Raw genomic sequence first — 20,096 nt, 5'->3', positions numbered from 1 at the left:
AGACTAAAATAAAATATGTTGTCAAAATTAACACTGCTCTGGGCAGAGTCTTGTTGGAGGTTGGACGTGTCACAGCCTCTGCCTGATGTAAGACGTGCGCGGTGGATGATTGTGCAGAATGCTGTGGGCTTTTTTCCTGGACCTGCTGATGTAGAGAAAAAACAGCTGATGAATGAGAAAAACACATTTCCTGTCCTGTTCAAATCCGGATTTTGTCCTGGTTGCTGTGTATCCTGGTGTTGCCTGTGAATTTATGCACTAAACCAGCATTAGGCTACACTAGGTCTTCATAGAGACTTCCAGATAAAACCAGCCCACTCTGGTGTAAATAAAGAGCTGCTCACCTGGAACATCTTATTAACGCCCACCGCTGCACGTGGACCAATGGGGAGCAGCCAGGAGACTCATGCCGGTGCCGCACGTGTACCAATCACAGCACAGTGCGTGGTGCGCGAGGCGGGCTGCAGCGCTCAAGCTCATGCTGCTCGTTTCTAAACTGACGTCAAGTCGGCACGTGTCACCAGCGGAAATTCCCATTTCAAAATAAAACCAAGGCAAGTTTAATTGTAGAGCACAATTCATACATAAAATCAATAAATCATCCACATAAAAAATAATTACAGTAAAAGGCAAGAGTGGAGATAAAATACTTTCACCTGTCATATGCACGGGTAAAAAGAACTGTTTTCAACCTGGATTTGAACATTGTCAGAGTTTAGGCCTGTCTCACATCCTCATGTAGACTGTTCCAGGTGCATGAAGCTGAAACACAGTCTGTGTTTAGTCCTGACTCTGGGAACCAACAGGGGTGCCATGCCTTTGGTACGACAACCCATTAGTCCTACGTCTCATGATTCCGAAAATTTACCATTGAGCAGAGGTGCATCTCTATCTCAGTTGTGTTGTGGATTAGAGAGCCATAACCATTAGCCCCAACCTTAAGGTCAGTGGACTATTGCCTGAATCTAATTTTATTTTTCAACCCCTACTCAATGGGACATTTTCGGAATAATGAGACGTCGGGCTAATGGGCCCGAGATGGTTCATACGGCTTTAACACGTCAGATATGTACTTTGGTTCTAAACCATGAAAAGACTTATTCTCTGAGCGACAGGAAGTCACTGCAGAGACCCGAGCACTGGACTAATGTGAATATTTCCTGGTTCTGGATATACTGCAGCTGTCAGCTCAGAGAGGCCAGTGATCAGGCCATTACAGTAGTGACAAATGCATGGATAAGTCTCTCTTAGTCTGGTTTTGACACTATTCCTCTGATTTGGGGTACCTGACATTTTGTTGTTGAAACGTAAATTTGTTTATTCCACATCAGAGTAAGTTGTAAACACGGCAAAAAACAGACCTTGTTAAACTTACTTAACCTAATTATTTATTGAGCGATAGAAGATAGAAGTAGAAACTAAATTAGTGGTATTTTTTTTGTCTACGGGCTGTCCCCCCTTCTTCGCTTTTCCATTGCTTAAAGCTGTGCGCGGGCCTGAAACGTGCATATAAAAAATTTGCTTGAACAATTCAGACATGCAGGAGGGATTGTGAGTGCTAGAAACGAGTTTGGGCCAAATGAAAAAAATGTCAGTTTGTTGCGGGGAAAGTCAGGTACTTCTGCTTTAACAATGTTTTTCATGAGGTAAAATAAATAAATAAATAAAGTTTAAAAAAAATAAAAAAAATAAAAAAGTAGCATCGACGAATGTACTGAACGATGTATCACACAGAGATTATTATTATTATTATTATTATTATTATTATTATTATTATTATTATTATTATTATTATTATTATTATTATTATTATTATTATTATTATTATTATTATGCTCCCATTGTTGGTGTTTCTCGGTCATTTCGATGAGTTTTATCGTTAACGGCTGTAGCTAACCGGATGCTACTGGTTTGGACAACCGTTAGCTTGACCTGCTGTTCGCCGGAGCCGCGGTCTGAGTGGATCCAATGAGGTGACGCCGCGTCCTGGGCCCAAGACAGAGCAGCAAGCCGGTGATAAGGGGAACCAAAAAAAAACTACCAAGCGTGTTCCTAAAGCTGCTATCGGACAGCAGGGACGGGTCACCTGAAAAGCAAGGTGAAGGCTGCGGATATTATTCTCTTTTTGCATGCTAAGTGACAGAGGATAGGTAAGTTTACGATGTCAGTCGTGCTTCCCATTCATGTGGGTGAGCTAGCTTCCAGTAGCTGTCAGTGTTGTTGTGCCTTTTGTACCTTTTATCCTCAAGTTAACTCACTGGATTCTGAGTTTAATCTCTTCTTTGGGTTGCGTGGTGCTTGAATGAAAAACCTAGCATGTACACGATTTCATTAGCATTGCATTAGCTTGTAAGTTAAAATGGTATCTTCTACAGGAACTTTGCTAGTAGCCATCTATCTTTGTGTTTCCTGTCGATTTTGAGAAAAAGATCATTTTGTAATCGGTGCCTCCAATGCGTCACTGTCTTGGAGAACAAGGTGTTGCAATTAACGTAGCACAAAATCAATGAAAGCATCAATATGGCCAGTACACCTGCATGACAGGTTTTCAAAGCATATGGTTCATTCATAATATCCAGTCTATTATATGACACCAAGGCCACGTGTTTATGGAGACCGGTGGGTGGTTTCCTATTACCTTTTCATATCCGTGAGCTTGTTCTTCTCCACTCCTTAATATTCAAATCACTTGGTGCTTGTCAGTCTACTGTATCATTCAATTTCCTGTCAGAGATTCACCATAAGCGCAGTGTGATCCATCTAAAACTGGTTATTTGATGTATTGTGCTATTGTATAATACAAATTACTGTGAAATATAATAAAGTGCATGTTGTTTTTTCCTTTCTTAGCTCATGATGGGAAAAATGAAGCTTGCAGTCGCATCCCTCCTCTGCCTCGCTTTGGCATTTTTGCCTCACGACACCAGTAACTACATCATTGACCAATGAAAACTACATAAAATAGACCACGGTGAACATTTGTTTCTTTTTTTTTCCATAGATGGTGTAGCTGTAATGTCTGTTGACCTGGGCAGTGAATGGATGAAAATGGCGATCGTGAAGCCTGGTGTACCCATGGAGATTGTCCTCAACAAGTGAGTGTTGCTTTCTGCTCGTGTCGGGCCCTGTTCTCTTCAAATGTGCTTTTGTTGAATACAGATGGTCAACGGGGCTTTTACTTGCCCTTTACTTGGGACTAAAGACTGTTTCACATCGGCGCCTCATAGTGGATCAGTTTTCAGGACTCTAAATCTCTTAAGTGGCACGGGCTCCTGCAGCTCGTTTGGATTCATTGTGTTCAGATTTGCACCCGATTTGCATCTTTAACTTATTCTATCAAAACACGAAAACTTTCTTAACCTTCTTAACCCCCGCCTGAACAGAGCACATTTTCTCTAAAAGCTTCTTGGAAAAGAGCGGCAAAACAGAGGCGAGAACAAGGATGAAAATACAACTAAAAAGTGAGGAAAAAGAGCCACAAAAAAGTTCCAAAAGTGGGACAAAAACGTGGCGGAAAAGCAACAATAACACAATTTAAAACACGCTAAAATAAGTGTCAAAGAATAAAAATATAAGAATATAAAAAATACATAAATATAACAAAAATGTGAAGGGAACGCAAAAAAACAGGTTTTGTAGGTCTTAGCTTTCAACTGAGGCGTTACTCTAGCTCCAGTTGAGAAGTTTTTGATTTGGGTAAAACCAAACTGCACTGTAAATGCGCTCGGTTAAAGTGGGAGGTAAGAGGTTAAAATAAATTAGCTCAAGTCTCAAAATATTCATGTCAAAATTTCCACAGAGCCAAGATCTCAATGTTGATTTAACAAGATTAATTTGGTACTTGTTTAATAGTTTTAGCCTTTAACACATTGAGTGCCAAAATCGTTTTTGCTTTTTTAAAATGTATTTATTACGAAACTCGACACTCTAATACACCTTGTGTGTGGTTTTGGCAGCTCTGTGATGAACTGAAGTGAAATAAATGATGATCAAAAACTTGTGAAAAGTCTCGATCTGGACATTTCATATATATTATTGAGTTTCCTTTTTTTTTTTTTTGTCCGAGGGGGCGTGGTGTTGCATAGCAAACAGCTGTAAAGCCGACACTTCTCTCTCGCTCTCTGGGGCGAGTTTGACAAAGCAGAGCTGCTTCCCATTTAGAGATCAAAACAGTTGAGATTTTCATGTTTCTCTGAGTTTTTAAATGGTCAAATCGGTCCCAGGACGACTGAGAAACATCCTGGTTAAGTCTTCAATCCGAGAACCAGGCAGGCAATGCACACACGATAAAAAGTGACCGATCTGTGGCAACACGCGGTGTTTCAAAACATGTATATACAGGATATTTAGGCATTTGCCTCTTCCCATAACGTTAGTGTCCATCCAGAGAGGAGAGAGGAGGAGAGAGAGGAGTTAATCAGGAAGGAGAGAGTTGCATAAACCCCCCCGTTATCTCCGAATCTAGAAAAAAGCTAGCCTCTGTTTAGCTTTGGATTTCTCAGGAAACAAGGCACGTAGAATTAAACAGTTTTCACCCATGGAGAGCTCAGAGTCTCAGCTTTCAAACGAGCCACAGCATGTGTCCATAGCTATAACACAGAATATTCTGTGGTGCTACAAATATCATGAAAAATGGTCTGGATTGTTGGCAATCAACAGCGAAATCCCCAAAACAGCGCGGCACTCGTTGTGTTAAGAGGGAGCTGAAGTTATCTGCTTCATCTGCATCCTCACACTTCTTTGTAATTGGTTGAATTGACATGCCTGTATTGGTCTCAGACTGACCAGAGGAGCAAGAAAGTTTTTCTTCATTAAACAGAAAAGCACCGAATCACGACATGACATTGGATCTAAACATAATTGAGTTTTTATTGTCTTATCGCCCAGTCTTAACCTGAATGACATTACAAGCTGCTGTCACTGTTATTGTAGGATTTCCATTAAATTCCTGGCTCTAGGTTACAAGCATAGGGTTTCTAGTCTTCCTGGGCCTGTATTAGTTAATCTTTTAATGCACTAAACGTGAAGGAACTTGAAGCAAAACTTGATAAAGAGCTTGTCCGGATCAAATGTTCATATTTCTTCCCTCAGAGAGTCGAGGAGGAAAACCCCTGCTGTTGTGTGCCTCAAGGAAAACGAAAGACTTTTTGGTGACAACGCGTTAGGAGTGGTATGGCCTCCTCTTATTTCACATTCAATCAATACAAGCACATTTCTATTCCTAATGTTTTTTTTTTCAGACTGTAAAAAATCCCAAAACAGTCTACAGATACCTCCAACTCTTGCTCGGTAAAAAGCTCAACAACCCACATGTGGCGCTCTACCAGAAACGTTTCCCTGAGCACCAACTGCAAGAGGATCCGCAGCGCAGCACAGTTTACTTTAAATACTCAGAGTAAGCGTGTTCATCTAGTGTTTTAAGTGCAAAATCATAGTTTTTTTTAAATGTACTTTTTGTTTGCAGTGATATGCAATATTCGCCTGAAGAGTTGCTTGGAATGATGCTCAATTACTCGCGTGTTTTGGCCCAAGACTTTGCCGGTGAGTCTGGTTGTTGATCAGAAACTACGGTCCTGTTTGAAAGGATTAGAAAATAAAACCTTTTTTGTCGGACAAATCCCACAGAACAACCGATCAAAGACGTGGTGATCACCGTCCCGGCCTTCTTTAACCAGGCTGAGCGCAGGGCGGTGCTGCAGGCGGCGCAGATCGCAGGGCTCAAAGTCCTCCAGCTCATCAACGACAACACAGCGGTGGCTCTCAACTACGGAGTCTTCAGAAGGAAAGATATCGATAACAATGCGAAGGTAACGTTAATGTGGATAAGTCGCATTGGTTTTGATGTGTAACTTTTAGACTAATGCGGGACTTGATATCTTTCAGAATATCATGTTTTATGACATGGGCTCTGGAAGCACAACCGCGACCATTGTCACCTATCAGACCGTAAAAACCAAGGATGCTGGGACTCAGCCACAACTGCAGATCCGAGGTGTTGGGTGAGTCCAAATGTCTTCACTGATTATGTTTCATTGACAAGCGGATCATATCATAATCGGAAGATTGGTGGTTCAAATCCCGACTGTCGGCTTTGATTAATGAACAGAATCTTCAGTCTCAAATGTACAGACATCTGTACATTTGAGACTGAACAAAATTTAACTCTGTAGCCTATATGCAGTCATTCTCATCAAAGTGTCTTGAATAGGAACACGGTACAATGCCACTGTCACCGCCACCTGCCGCATCCATGCATCACTAATTCTCTCGTCTCAAAGAAATGGGCCACTTACTGATATGGAAGAGTATTACATGGTTTATCTGCCGATCACTAGATAACACAGATCACACATTTGCAGATAATAATTAATTTGTTACCAAAAAAAAACAGCTAGATGAAATTGGATAATTCCCCAAGGCACAATATCTACAGTGGTTTAAAAACACTGCTCTAACCAATAAAGTGTTAGTGATCAAGATGTATTTGAGATTATTACCAAACCTGCAAAAAGCATAATCCCAGCTTTTTAAGGTGTCATTATCGGGACATTTAGGACAAAAATAACAATGAATCCTCCCTCTTTTACATGTTCATTGGATTTTGAAAGAGATCTGTTAAAAATCCTTCTTTTCATGTGTGTGTGCCCAGCTTCGACCGTGGTCTGGGAGGCTTCGAGATGGACCTGCGGCTGCGTGACCATTTGGCCAAACTCTTCAACGAACAGAAGAAGAGCAAGAAAGACGTGAGGGAGAACCACAGGGCGATGGCCAAACTGCTCAAAGAAGCGCAGAGACTCAAAACCGTGCTCAGCGCCAACGTGGACTTCATGGCTCAGGTCCGCAGAGTTGGTTTTATGTTGTTTTACAAGTATCGAGGGTCATTCTGAATGTTCCCATGTTCAAACAGGTCGAGGGTTTGATGGATGACATTGATTTCAAATCCAAAGTGACTCGTGTGGACTTTGAACAACTTTGTGCTGATCTGTTTGAGAGAGTGTCTCAGCCGGTGCAGGACGCGCTCACCAGTGCAGAGATGACAATGGTAAACAACTGGATTTTAAAACTTTAGGCGAGACACGGCAGGTGAAAACAGAGATATTTGTGGTCAATGTTGAGATTTTAGGCTTGTTTTTTCCCTTGTCAGAGTAAAAAAAAGACCTAAAGTCACCCCCTTTGCGATGCTTATTTTATAACTTTTTGTCCGCTAGTAAAATATAGACATATCCAGGAAATAAGTTCAACATCCCTCGTCTTTCCCACACGTATTAATTCACAAATATTGACCGGTTTGGTATCCACTTTTAACACGAAAGGCGACCAAGATGACGCTGTATCCGACGTATGGCCATTTCCTTTATGAGACACCGTCATGGCTAAAGACGACAGAAATATTCTGACGCATTTGCAGAATTTCTAACCTGATTTAATCCTAATTCTAAAACTACACAAGAAATACATTTTAACCTCGCTCCATCCATTTTTTTATTTTGTCCCTAAAACTATTGGCAATTTTGGCCATGCATAGAATGGCTTTTATATGAAAGCATAAAATGACATTGAAATTGCGATACATTTTGTTTCATATATGATCAATAATCTACAGCGGTGGTGTCAAACATACGGTAGAGCATAAATTCCAGAGTATGAAAAAAAAAAGTAAGTCTCTTGCCCATTCCTCTGTGGAGTTATGAATTTTTAAAGAATAACCAGAATGCTCATTCTAGCCATTAGGGGGCATTAAATTTTTTAAAAAAGGAAAGCGTTCCACATGTGTCCAGCAGAGGGCACTGACATAATAAGAGCTCAGGATATGAACAACACATTATGCTACTATGTTGTACTTTGAGTAACTTGTGGCACAGGCTTGTAAAGTGCAATACAAGAGTAAGCCGTTGTTATTACTGAGGCTACAGACAAGTTGGGGATTTGACCAAATCACAGTTTATTATTATTCATTTATTGGAAAAATAATCTCTAAGTGGGAGCTGAATTTCGGCCCACGACCTAAAATGAGTTTGACACCCATGATCTACAACAAAGGTTTCAGATTAAAATCTCTAAGTTGATTTTATTTCACCTGTAGTGTCTCGCCTTAAATACATTGTCAAACGCTTCTGTTTTATTAACGTCTTCACTTCTTGTAGGATGAAATTGAGCAGGTGATCTTAGTCGGGGGAACTACCCGTGTGCCCAAAGTTCAGGAAGTGCTGCTCAAAGCTGTGGGGAAGTACGTGTCCACCACATAAACCAGTTTCATTTGGAGAATATTGTTTTAACCTAAATTGTTTCCAGGGAGGAGCTGGGGAAGAACATAAACGCGGATGAGGCGGCCGCCATGGGGGCCGTGTATCAGGCCGCTGCGCTCAGCAAAGCCTTCAAAGTGAAGCCCTTCCTCATCAGAGACGCCGCCGTGTTCCCCATTCAGGTTGGAGAGGAACTGTTAGTTTAGGGATGTGTTTGCAGATGTTCGTGCTAAACGTATCCGCTGTCGCACAGGTGGAGTTCAGCCGTGAAAGCGAGGAAGACGGCGTCAAGACGGTTAAACACAACAAGCGCATTCTGTTCCAGAGGATGGCGCCGTATCCCCAGCGCAAGGTCATTACGTTTAACCGCTACACTGACGACTTCACTTTTGATGTCAACTACGGGGACCTGAGTTTTCTCTCCGAGGAGGATCTGAGGTATGTTTTCCTACAAGAACCAATGGGGCTGCACAATAGATTATATCGCTAAGTATTGCCTTAACCCTTTCTTGTTTAGGGCCCTTTTCCCCAAAATGCTATACATGTGTTTATTTGGGTTTAACTCAGCCTCTACAAGGGGTCGATGGCTAATCTTGGTACCAAAATAAACTTTATCCTTGGGACTTATTGATTTAGTAAAAAATAATTTTAAAAAAAATTACAGTTTGTTAGTAAAAATTAGATTGAAACAGAAAAATCAAAATTCCGCCTGAATGAAAAACACATATTTGCACCTAAAAATGCTCTTTCTCTGTCTGTTCTGTAGCAAATAAGAACAGAAATGGAAATAATCAATATAATGTGTGCTCCCTGTAGTCAACAAAACACTGAAGTTATACATGCTTTATAAAAAAAAAGTCCAGGCGGAATCTAACTGTGCCAAATTGTGCCAAATTAAAATAAATAATAATAATTTTTTACTTTTTTTTAACAGAAATTAAGTATTTTAGTCATAGGGACATGTCGGGTCACAAAATTGTATTCCCTGTCTCAAAATGAACACCATTTTTTCCCAAAACATTACACAATAGCATTTTTTTGTCACTGACCAAAATATGTACAACCAATTATGACAAATTGACATATTGTGGCTTGCTGTTTGAGGTAGGATCTGTTGATTTGAAATTGGAGGGGATGAATGTGTTGCTGAGAGTCCACTGAACACGGAGAGGTGACAAATATGACTGACAGTATTTGTATGCGAAAGTTATGGCCCCGGAGATGCAGACACAAGGGGGCGGAGCCAAATATGGCTCTTTAGAGCTTAAGGGGTTCTCTCTGAAACATTGAACTAACCAGACAAATCCATTTGTTTTCTTTTGGGGGAGAATCTTGTATCTCCATGTTAGTGAAATGTCTGTGTTTTCATTATAGGATATTTTCTCATATTTATATCTGATATGTTTCAAATACATTGTCCTAATTAGTTTAGTTTATCAGTTTCATTGACTGGGCCAAAGATTCAAATAGATAAATATGGTAAGAAGTCACAATGTATCACAAACACACAAGATCTGTGTGTGTCTTTATGGTAGGTTTTTTTACTAGTTAAATTTTAGTCCTGTTTCAGTTCCAATAAAGCATTTCTTCAGTTCCTGTTTCGCCCAATAGACTCTATGCAGACGAGAGAATGCAGGCCATCCCGCCTTTGCTCTGCCAGATCCCATCAGACCTTGTAAAATAAGCAGGAACTCCCTGATTGGGACTTGGAGACCTCTGTGTTTATAACTGTAAGTGCTTTAGCCTTGAAGCTAAAGGCTAAGGTTAATTTGGCGCAAACAAATGTTAAAATACTTCCATGTGTTTTATGAAACACGCCTGGCCTGATGTTTACGTTTTCTTCTGTTCTTTTTTTAGATATTAATAATTTTTTTATTTATGTTAAAATGTGGACAGGAAGTAGACTTGACCCTACATTGGCCAACAGGAACCTATTTGATGTAAAAGCAAATTCATTTACTGTGTTGAACTGGTTTGACAAAATATCGCAATAATATTGTTACAGCAAAATCCATGACAGTTTTCAATGAGCGCAACTCATTCCTCATATTGTGCAGCCCTAAAACCCCAGGGAGTCTCTCTGTGTGATCCACGCAGACCGATGCTGACTGTTGTTGTAATGTCTCCAGCGTGTTTGGCTCTCGGAACCTGACCACTGTCAAACTGTCCGGAGTTCGCGGCAGCTTTCTGAAGCATTCAGACGCCGAGTCCAAGGGAATCAAAGCCCACTTCAACATGGATGAGAGTGGAGTTCTGCTGCTGGATCGGGTGAGTTCAAAGCTTTTTGTCTTTGATGACAGATGTTAAAAATAATTACAAATGTATGACTTTGGACTGAGCTAAACAATTCCCAGAAATAAAGGCATTATAAATATGAAAGCCAACATTATCTGGCAGATTGAGCACTGTGTTCTCAACAGGTGGAGTCAGTGTTTGAGACCATTGTGGAGGAGAAGGAAGAGGAATCCACATTGACAAGTAGGTTCATTTTGTTTATTGTGTGATCAGCTATTAATGTAAGTATCCTCCATAACAGATTTGGGCAAATGTTTAAATGGGAGTGGCACATTTGTTTTTTCACTTCCACGAGGGCCAAACCAGTTGCATATTGGGCAGTTTCAAACAAGGACAGCTCTCAAACAGACTGTAATTGCTTAAACCCCTTACAAAGGCAACAAAATAGATTGAAGGACGAGGTGGGTCACGTTTGACCCAGGGCCTTAGTTTGCCCAGCCCTGCTCTATGTAAAAGGTGTTTGTTTGTTTTTTTATACTCGGGGTATTAAAAGTCAATAACTATATTTTACCAAAATCAAGGCCTTAAATGTCATTAAAAAGCATTAAATCTAAATTTATTGGAACATTTTGACATTGCTCAACAGTTTTAACTGTATAAGTCACTGTATAATACTAAAACAGTAGCATTTTTGGCTGAAATTGACCACATGTCCACACATGACCACATTTTTCACTTTGTAAAATTCTTTTTCCTGTTTGATGAAATGTTTGCGAATTTTAGGAATATTTGGAAGATTGTATTTGGGCATTAAAAATGGTTTTAAAAAGCATTAGATTTGACTTGCTTCTGCTTGTATAAACTTTTTATACGCACAAATCATCATTAAAAGGGGGGGGGATTATTCCATATAATTTTTTTTGCGCTTTTTACCATGTTACGTTGTTTTCTCCTCATCAAAAACATTCCCTGAGCTGTGTTTGAGCCGCTAGCGCATCATTGGGTAATCTTTAGATCTTCTCCAGTGGCCATTCTTAACAGCACGGCGATGGCTCTCAAACAGCTCCTCTTGTTCCCATAAGCTCCTCCTGAAGTCGTACGTGAAATGCTTTCTTCACCTCTCGATCTCTCATTTCATCACGGAGCAAACACACTCACCATAGCTTCCCTACAGCTCACAGGGGGGCAAGGAGAGGGATCAGGGAAGGCCTTGGGGAGATCTCTTGAAAATCAGAAAGTGAAGTGGATATTTTGTGTATAGCAGTTTTAGATAAATATTGCACTAACAGAGTATAAGATAGTTGTAAAGATGTGACTGCAAAAAGCACAATACCCACAATACCCACATGTCTATAAAATGTATTTATTCAATTTATCTTTTACTCAGAGCTGGGACACACCATTTCCACCTTGTTTGGCGGTGGATCTACAGAACCTGCTTCCAACGTAACCGAGCCTGTCCAGGTAATTGCACATTTTTAGGAGCACAAATCGTCCTTTTTTGAAGTTAATAAAGTGATTTCATGTTGATGTTTTGTTTAGGACGAAGAGGAAGTTCCTCCTGAACCCGGGAAGGAAGAAAAGGAGCAGGAGACCAATGAGGAACAGAAGGAGGATGTGGATCAACAGGAGCAGTCGGAGAAGATCGATCTTGAGAAAGAGAGCACAGAGGAGACCGGCACAAAGACTGAGGCCAAGGTAAAGCACGGACTCGGATCACGGGCACAGCTGGTGAAACGTGATGCTGATTGTGGTGATTCTGTGTTTGCCGCAGGAGGAGAAAGATGCTGAGAAGTCTGAGAACACTGACGCTGATAAAGAACCTGAGACGATAGCCAAACCACAGAAGAAGAGTAAAATTTCTGATGAAATCGCTGTTGAACTGGTCATTCACGACATCTTGGATCAAACCGCTGATGATGTCGCCTCTTCCAAAAAGAAGTAAAGCCCTCGCTTCCACAGCCGCTTCAAAACGCTGCATATTAAAATGATTGCTTTGCCTGAATGTTTTGTTTAACCTCCAGACTTAAAGATCTGACTGACAGAGATTTGGCCAAACAGGAACGAGAGAGAACGCTGAATAATCTTGAAGCTTTTATTTTTGAGACGCAGGTAAGAACTTTATTTTTGTGCTTCTGTATCCATTTAACTCCATGTAATTCTAAAATTAATTTGGTCAACTTTACATGATTGTTTTCAAACATAATTATTCATATTCTCTGCTTCATGAAGCTTCTCCCACAAACAAAGCACAGACGTTTCTTTGGCTGTGAATTCAAGCTTATCATAGGTTCTATTAAACTGTGACACTGATTTTGTATTGACCAATATTACAAAGTGTTACGTCGCATGGGTGCACCAAACCTTAAAACAGTTAAACCCTTAACCCCCCCACCTGAACTGCGAGCCTTTTCTCCAGTTTGGCTTTACCCAAATGTAAAGGCTTCTTGAAAAAAATCTCAAAACGCAACAATAAAGTGACAAAAGACCAACAAAAACATGAGAAACAAAAGCAATGATGACTATGCAAGGAAAAATATCCTTTTTGATGATTTTGTAGGTCTTAGCTTTCAAATGAGGCGTTACACTGGCCTATAGGCTGTGAACTCTCCTGTTGAGAAGCTTTTAGATAAAGCTGAACTGGAGAAAATGCGTTCGGTTAAGGCAGGGTGTAAGAGGTTAATCAAATAATTAATGTAAAGTCCAAATAAATATTATGCCTATATTATCTTCCCAATATTCAAATAGCTGTTTGAAAGGTATGCAAAATTAGAACAGCAAGTTCATCTTCACTGTCAAGAAATGTGGAAAAAAGTTAAAACAAATGGCAAATTTGGGGAAATAATAGGGGCAAAATTGGTGTAATTTTGTAGCCTGACTGCTGTGAGCGCTCGAATCATTTCCAACTGCACAACAGTCTGGGGACCATGGCCGAAATTTTCTCATGGATTTGGGAACCAATCACAGAACGAGGAGGGACGGCGAGACGATGATGCGCTGTTCGACATATGCCACTCTATGCCACCTTTTGATCAACCGTTAGACCGTGTTCTAAATAGTTTAGCTCGAAGGTTTACAGAGGGTACGTCATAGGTCATCTGATACGATTGACTATGGCTACGTGCAGACACATATGATAAACATTCGTAGCGCTCAATAAACTGCTATGGACGATCAATAACCACACCTCTCCTACGAGAAAATTAATTGGTTGTCCTCAGACTGAATATCACTTGTGATTTTAGTCTGGCGTTAGTCATTTTGTAGTCTGTTCAGGGTAATTATCTTTTTGAGCGACAAAACGATGTAATTTCAGATGTTTGCATATTGCTGATGCTTTGCAAAATTATTGCTTAATCATCGTTCTCGAGAAAGTCCCCCAAAAATATTGAGACATGAATTTCTGTCAATATCGCCCAGCCCTAAAAGGGAGTCATTTATCATGGCAGGTGCTAAATGGGGAGTGCAAACTGGAAAATACTGTATGCTACTTGTGGGCATATTACACCCAATTTTATTCATTTGTGTTACATTATTAGGGCTGCAAAACTAATATGTAAATGATGGATCTGACTGCTCCACTTTTGCACATAAAAATGACCCTCCTGTCCTCATGCACCAAATGTTCAGGACAAGATGTACCAGGAAGATTATCTGCTGGTGTTGTCCGACGAGGAGCAGGAGCAGATCTCGGCCAAACTGAGGGAGGCGTCCGAGTGGATGGACGAGGACGGATACTCGGCCACCACTAAGGAGCTGCGAGGGAAGCTGTCGGAGCTCAAGAGCCTGTGCAAAGAGATGTTCTTCAGGGTGGATGAGCGCAGGAAGTGGCCCGAGCGCCTGTCTGCCTTGGAAAGCATGATCAATACGTCCAGCTATTTCCTGAGGTGAGCGTCGAGTCTTAGCCACTTCTAAAATAAGAAAATGTTGAGTGATTAGTTTTTTTTGTTGTTGTTTTCGAGCAGAGGTGCCAGACTGATCCCTGAGGATGACCAGATATTTACTGAAGTGGAGCTGAACGCCTTGGAAAAAGTCCTCAATGAAACCGCTGTAGGTGCACTCGTATAATGCATATTTGTGAGTCACATGACAAAAACACCACCTGACGCCATGTTTCTAAGGCAAATGATGTCCAACTGAACCTGACACAGAAACCACAAAGCTACTGCTTAACTAGACTGCCTTTACTAACACAGAGATAACAGGAAATACTTACACCACAGCACAAAATGTTGCAACATATTGACCTCTTAAACTCCACCTGATCTGAGTACATTTTCTCCAGTTTGGTTTTACACAAATCTAAAAGTGTCAACATAAGTGACAAAAACATGCCAGAAAAGCAACAATAACACAAGAAAAGTGACAAACACGATAAAAAAGCAACAAGACATGAACACGACAAAAATACGAAACACACAAAAAAAGGTAAGTCACTTTTTCATTTCATGCTTTTTGTTGCTCTTTTTTTGGGGGGGGGGGCTTTTTTTTCCACATTCCGTCACATTGTTGTCGCTCTTCTGTTGTTGTATTTTCACCCTCATTTTTGTTGCTATTTTGACACTTTTTTTTAAAGAAGGGAAAGCAGGGATAGGCCTTGTGATGGGCCGATATTCTTCCTTATCCAAAGATCAGGGGCCAAACCTCCCAATCGTGGCCCAAAGTAAAACCCAGATATCTCCAAATATTTATATTATATAGTAATTAACTAAACCTGAGCAGAAAGCTACTGCTTATCTATCCTGCCTTTACTGACACAGAGAGGTAACAGGAAACACTTCAACCACAGCACAAAATGTTGACATATTAACCTCTTAAACCCCACTGAACTGAGCACATTTTCTCCAGTTTGGCTTTACACGGGTCTAAAAGCCTCTTGAAAAAAGTGGCAACATAGCAACAAAAACATGAGTGAAAACGCAACAAACATTCTCTGAACAAAAAAAAATGGAAACACAGCAACACTTTTTTCGAGAACCTTCTAGAGTTTCTTAAAGAGGGGGTATTATGCTTTTTTCAATCACATGGCACCAGTCTATATCACACTACAATGATGACCAAACCTTCTGTTGGTCTGTAAATGCAGTAAATTAGAATAACTGCCTTGTATAAAATTGCTCTTTCAAAATGGCTGTAGTGAATGTCTTGAAATAGGCCTCTGTCTCTTTAAGAACCTCTGACCCTTTCGGACACGCCCCCTCCACACGCTGTCTGTGGCATCAGTGGGGAGGGGGTTCCGCTGAGGAGCAGTGATTGGTTACTCGGCTGGTGACGAAAGCTCGGAGGCGTCTCCAGGAGGTGGGGGCGTTCCTAGGAGGACTCAGGCAAAGCTATCCCTAAAATGGCTGCCATCAGAGTTTTTACAGATTACTCAAAAATACGTGAATGTGCCAAGGCAACACTTCAGGCATGTTTTTAATGAGGGAATGACATAATAACATGATGTAAAGCTTGAAAAAGTCGATTTTGCATAATACCCCCCCTTTAAAGCCCATGGAAAGCTGTTATCCATCTGTATGGTGCGTTGCCATGGAGATCAGCTGTGAAACTTGTAATAGACGGGTTGTATTTTATATTTTGACTCTTTCTTTACCTCTTCACAGACATGGAAGAATGAAACCTTAACGGAGCAGGGGAAGCGCTCGCCTAAAGAGCGTCCCGTCTTGTTATCCAAAGATATCGATTCCAAACTGGCTCTGCTGGACAGGGAAGTCAACTACCTGCTGAACAAGGCGAAGTTTGCAAAGCCTAAGACAAAACCCAAGGCCAAGAACAGCACAAACAGCACGAGCTCCGATAAGGGCGGCAAGGCAAACAGCACGGAGGAGAACGTCATTCCCCCGGCTGACGAGAGCTCAGACCAGGCCGCAGGTGAGTGTTTGTTCCTTTGAAAGATCGAGATAAACAGTCTTTACTGACGGAGCGTGATTATCCAGATGCAGAAAACCCAGAGGAGGCGCAACCCGGCGAGGCCCCGCCCACTGAGGACAACGGCGCGCAAAGCGACTCGGAAAACCAATCGCAGCCATCGGAGGAAACAGGTCGGTCTAATCCACATCCCGATGATGCCGGGGAGCTCTAGTCCCGGCTCTGGACAGTGTTTTATTTGACTGTGTGATAATGGACTGAAACGGCACATGAACAGATTAGTTTGTGTGGGAAACTGCTGCGTCACAGTGATGCCGATAGATGAGAGGGGCTGGACTCACACCTACAGCCACAAAATTACTTCTCTAAGCCCGGTTTGCAGCTGGGTTTCTGGTCCCTGCAGGAGGTGACGAGGGGGTGGGGGTTAAGACGCAGCTGCTGTGTTTAAAACAACCTCTAGAGCAGGGGTGGGGAAGTTTGCATTGTGGAGGGCCGATTTCTATCATCGCCAAGACACCAAGGCCCTCACCATTGTAGCCCAAAGAAACGAACCATTTCCTGCAAATGCCTTATATTTCAGTTTATTTCGGTTTGGTCATTGATTCAAAACCACATTATACATTACATTAAATATGACCAAGTGGCTTGTTCTGACAATACAAGCATTGGCTTAAATTACTTAAATTGAGGAAACGTATCTTGTTTTTTACTCACTTTTTTCCTAATCCAACCAAGTTTACTTTGCTAGTTTGAGATTTTCGAGAATTTCAGACTAGTTCTAAGGTAAATCTTACTTGAAATAAAAAAGTAGAACTGCCAAGGGATAAGACCAATATTTGTTCTTACCCCATTGGCAAATACAATTACTTGAAATAAATACTAAATGTATAGAAATGAGTCAGAAACCTACCAGAACAAGTAAATCAATAATCAATAATCTCAATGATCTAATGTCAAACGTCCAACGACATCTTTACTCGCCAAAACAACACAAATTTGCCTTATGATGATCAAATTCAGAATTTTAAACTAATCTAGTTAATTACTTTCTTGAAGTGGATTTACGGTATTACACTTATACTTTAAGGTATTTGAGCTCTATTTCGCATAAATATAATATTTCTCAAACTCTTCTTGGGGGCCAGAGGTTTTGTGCTAGAGGGCCGGATTTGGCCCCCGGAACTGACGTCTGCTTCATCGTCAAAACGCCAAGGGCTGAACCTTCTGATCGTAGCCCAAAGTAAAGCACCACTTTTTACAAATGCCATTGCTGTAAATCATGTAAGACTAGGGATTTATGGGAATCAACAAATTATAAATAGAACTGAAGGTTGCTGATTTATATACAACCTAATAATCTGATTTGATAGTTATACACTGAAATATAACTATCGCATAGAGCTGAAGAATCTCAAAGAAATCATCATCTTGTCTGACACCAGTGTTTTAGGTTGTGGCCGATACAAAAAGGAGCTTTTGGAAACAGAACAGACGCATTATATGTGTCCGTGTGGCTTATATTCATCCAGTGTGTGCAGCACACTACAAAAAGTAATATCAAGCATCGGCTTAAATGACTTGAATTGAGGAAATGTTTTCACAATTTTTTTTTCCTAATCTGACCAAGTTTACTTTGCTTGTTTGATGACATTTCTGCATCTAAGGTAATCTCACATCAAATAAAGTAAAACGACCCCTTTGGCAAAGAAAATGACAGTCAGAAACAAGTGAAACAATCTAGGTCAAATGCTACATCTTGACTAGTAAAAACAACTTAAATTTGTATTATTATGCTCAAATTATATCCAAAGTAATATAATTAATTACTTTTTGCAGTGTATAACATTATTAAAATGGTATTATAGTCTGTGACCATGAAATCATTTTAGGTTCTGTTCTCTGTACTCTTCTTAACTGAGCGTGTTTTCTCCAGTTCGGCTTTACCCAAAATCTGAAAGCTTCTCGACTGGAGAGCAACAGTGTAATGCCTCATTTGAAAGCTAAGACCTACAAAAGTGATGGTAGCTTTTTTGTCACATTTCTGAAGCATGTTTTTGTCTCTTTTGTTGTCAGTTATTGTCACTTTTTTGTCACGATTTTGAAGCGTTTTTGTCCTTTTTTTTGTTTGTTTTTTTGTCATGTTTTCACTACGTTTTATGTCACTTTTGTTGCTTTTCCGGCATGTTTTATGTTTTTGTTTTAAGATTTTAGATTTGGGTAATGCCAAACTGGAGAAAATGTGCTCGGTTAAGTGGTTAAAGCAGCTCCTCGTGCAGTATTGGTCACCGCTCATCATCTGAGTTAGTGACAGGCAGATTTAACCAATCACAGTGTGATAAAACAAAATCATGATATACAACTTTGCTCATTCTTGAAGCTGGTGACCTCTGACCCTGTAGGTGTGAGTGCACATCAGGTATCTACTAAAAATAATGGTTATGGTTTCAGATTTAAATAAATAATGCCTTTGTAATGAACTATGTTTTTTGTAATTAGCTTAAGGAATAACTATTTAAGTGCAATTAAAGTGATTATCAAACTGATGTCTGATCGTTTTTTTCTGCATGTTCCCAATAGTAAAGATAACGCTTCCATTTATAAATCAACTACTTTAAAATACTACTTTTTAGTCGCTTGTTACTTTCGTTTTTGATGCAGTTTGTCCAATGTTCAGTGTAATCTTCAATAACCTAATTATACATGAAAATGCTAATGGTGTTTTATGCTTTCTTTGTGAACAGAAGGTCCAGCTTCGTGCCATAATGGAGTGTTCAATGTAATTTAATCTTCTCCCCTTCTATTTTCAGAGACGACAGAAAAGCCCGAGACTGAAAGCGCCCACAAAAATGACGAGTTATAACAGCTGGAATAGAAAAAAACAGAAGAAATTTCACTATTTATTGACAATGTTGATGCTCCCCTTTGTGTTTCCGTTATGTTCATTTGTCGCTTTGTTCCTTGGAAAGAAAATGAACTTCTTGAAACCTGCTGGAAAAAGGTCGGACACCACTCGACATTCTGGACGCAACACACTTCCCAGACTAGATAACCGTTTACTTCAACACTGCGTTTTTTTTTATTGTTTATTTCTATGCTAAGGACACTGGACATTTATTACTTAGAACTGTCCCGACAACTGCAACTCGATGGATATTTGAAAGTGCTCTGCTCTGAGAGAAGCGTAAATCTTTGTTTTGGAAACGACAAAACGCCGAGATATGAATTGAATTTGGTAAATCACGTAGCTTTTAACTGTGATGCAAATGTTTAGGAAATAATGATCAACTGAATTCTAGGAAAGGAAATATAAAAGTCACATTTCTACTGGCCTACCTATCCATGCGTTTCCAATGACATCACACATAGCTCCTGCGGCCATTTTGAATACCGAAGTAGAATTATGCAGTACTTCAACATGTAGCAATGTCTCTACTCCGGATGAAAATGAAAAACAACTCGTCTCAGCTCTGTCCGTCGAGTTATAGCAGGATAAAGATCTGCTTCACTCCTCACACTAAATTAACCCATCAAAGAGGAAACCGACTGAGACTCTGTTGACATGTCAAACTGTAAAAATCACAGAGAAAGCTTTTATGAGTCAGTGTTTAAGCAGCTCAAGATGTTAGCATGCTACCGGTTAGCGACTGTCAATGGCTTCAACACGATTAACACACTTGTGGCTCAAATCTATGAACACTGAGGAAATACTACAGTAACAGCTCAGCTCCGACCTCTGCCACATGTTGTATC

At 40.4% G+C, this 20,096-nt stretch overlaps 1 protein-coding gene across 1 annotated transcript; it reads left to right on the top strand.

Annotated features, from left to right (window-relative positions):
* Positions 1-1,935: 1,935 nt before the first annotated feature.
* On the top strand, positions 1,936-19,725 carry hyou1 (hypoxia up-regulated 1). The gene is made up of 24 exons (XM_079567022.1): positions 1,936-2,098; positions 2,851-2,926; positions 3,002-3,095; positions 5,092-5,170; positions 5,241-5,395; positions 5,465-5,541; positions 5,626-5,807; positions 5,884-5,999; positions 6,650-6,836; positions 6,908-7,042; positions 8,145-8,227; positions 8,293-8,425; positions 8,497-8,681; positions 10,373-10,511; positions 10,664-10,721; positions 11,866-11,942; positions 12,021-12,176; positions 12,253-12,419; positions 12,503-12,590; positions 14,109-14,365; positions 14,444-14,528; positions 16,082-16,349; positions 16,415-16,519; positions 19,154-19,725. Exons 2-24 carry the CDS (start codon positions 2,854-2,856, stop codon positions 19,204-19,206), a joined length of 2,952 nt encoding a protein of 983 aa, XP_079423148.1. The 5' UTR covers positions 1,936-2,098; positions 2,851-2,853; the 3' UTR covers positions 19,207-19,725.
* Positions 19,726-20,096: the final 371 nt, after the last annotated feature.

Source organism: Gobius niger (assembly GCF_951799975.1).
Source record: "Gobius niger genome assembly, chromosome: 11".
Lineage (NCBI taxonomy): Eukaryota > Metazoa > Chordata > Actinopteri > Gobiiformes > Gobiidae > Gobius > Gobius niger.
Note: the sequence above shows the minus strand (reverse complement) of the source record. Positions and strands in the feature narration are given on the sequence as shown.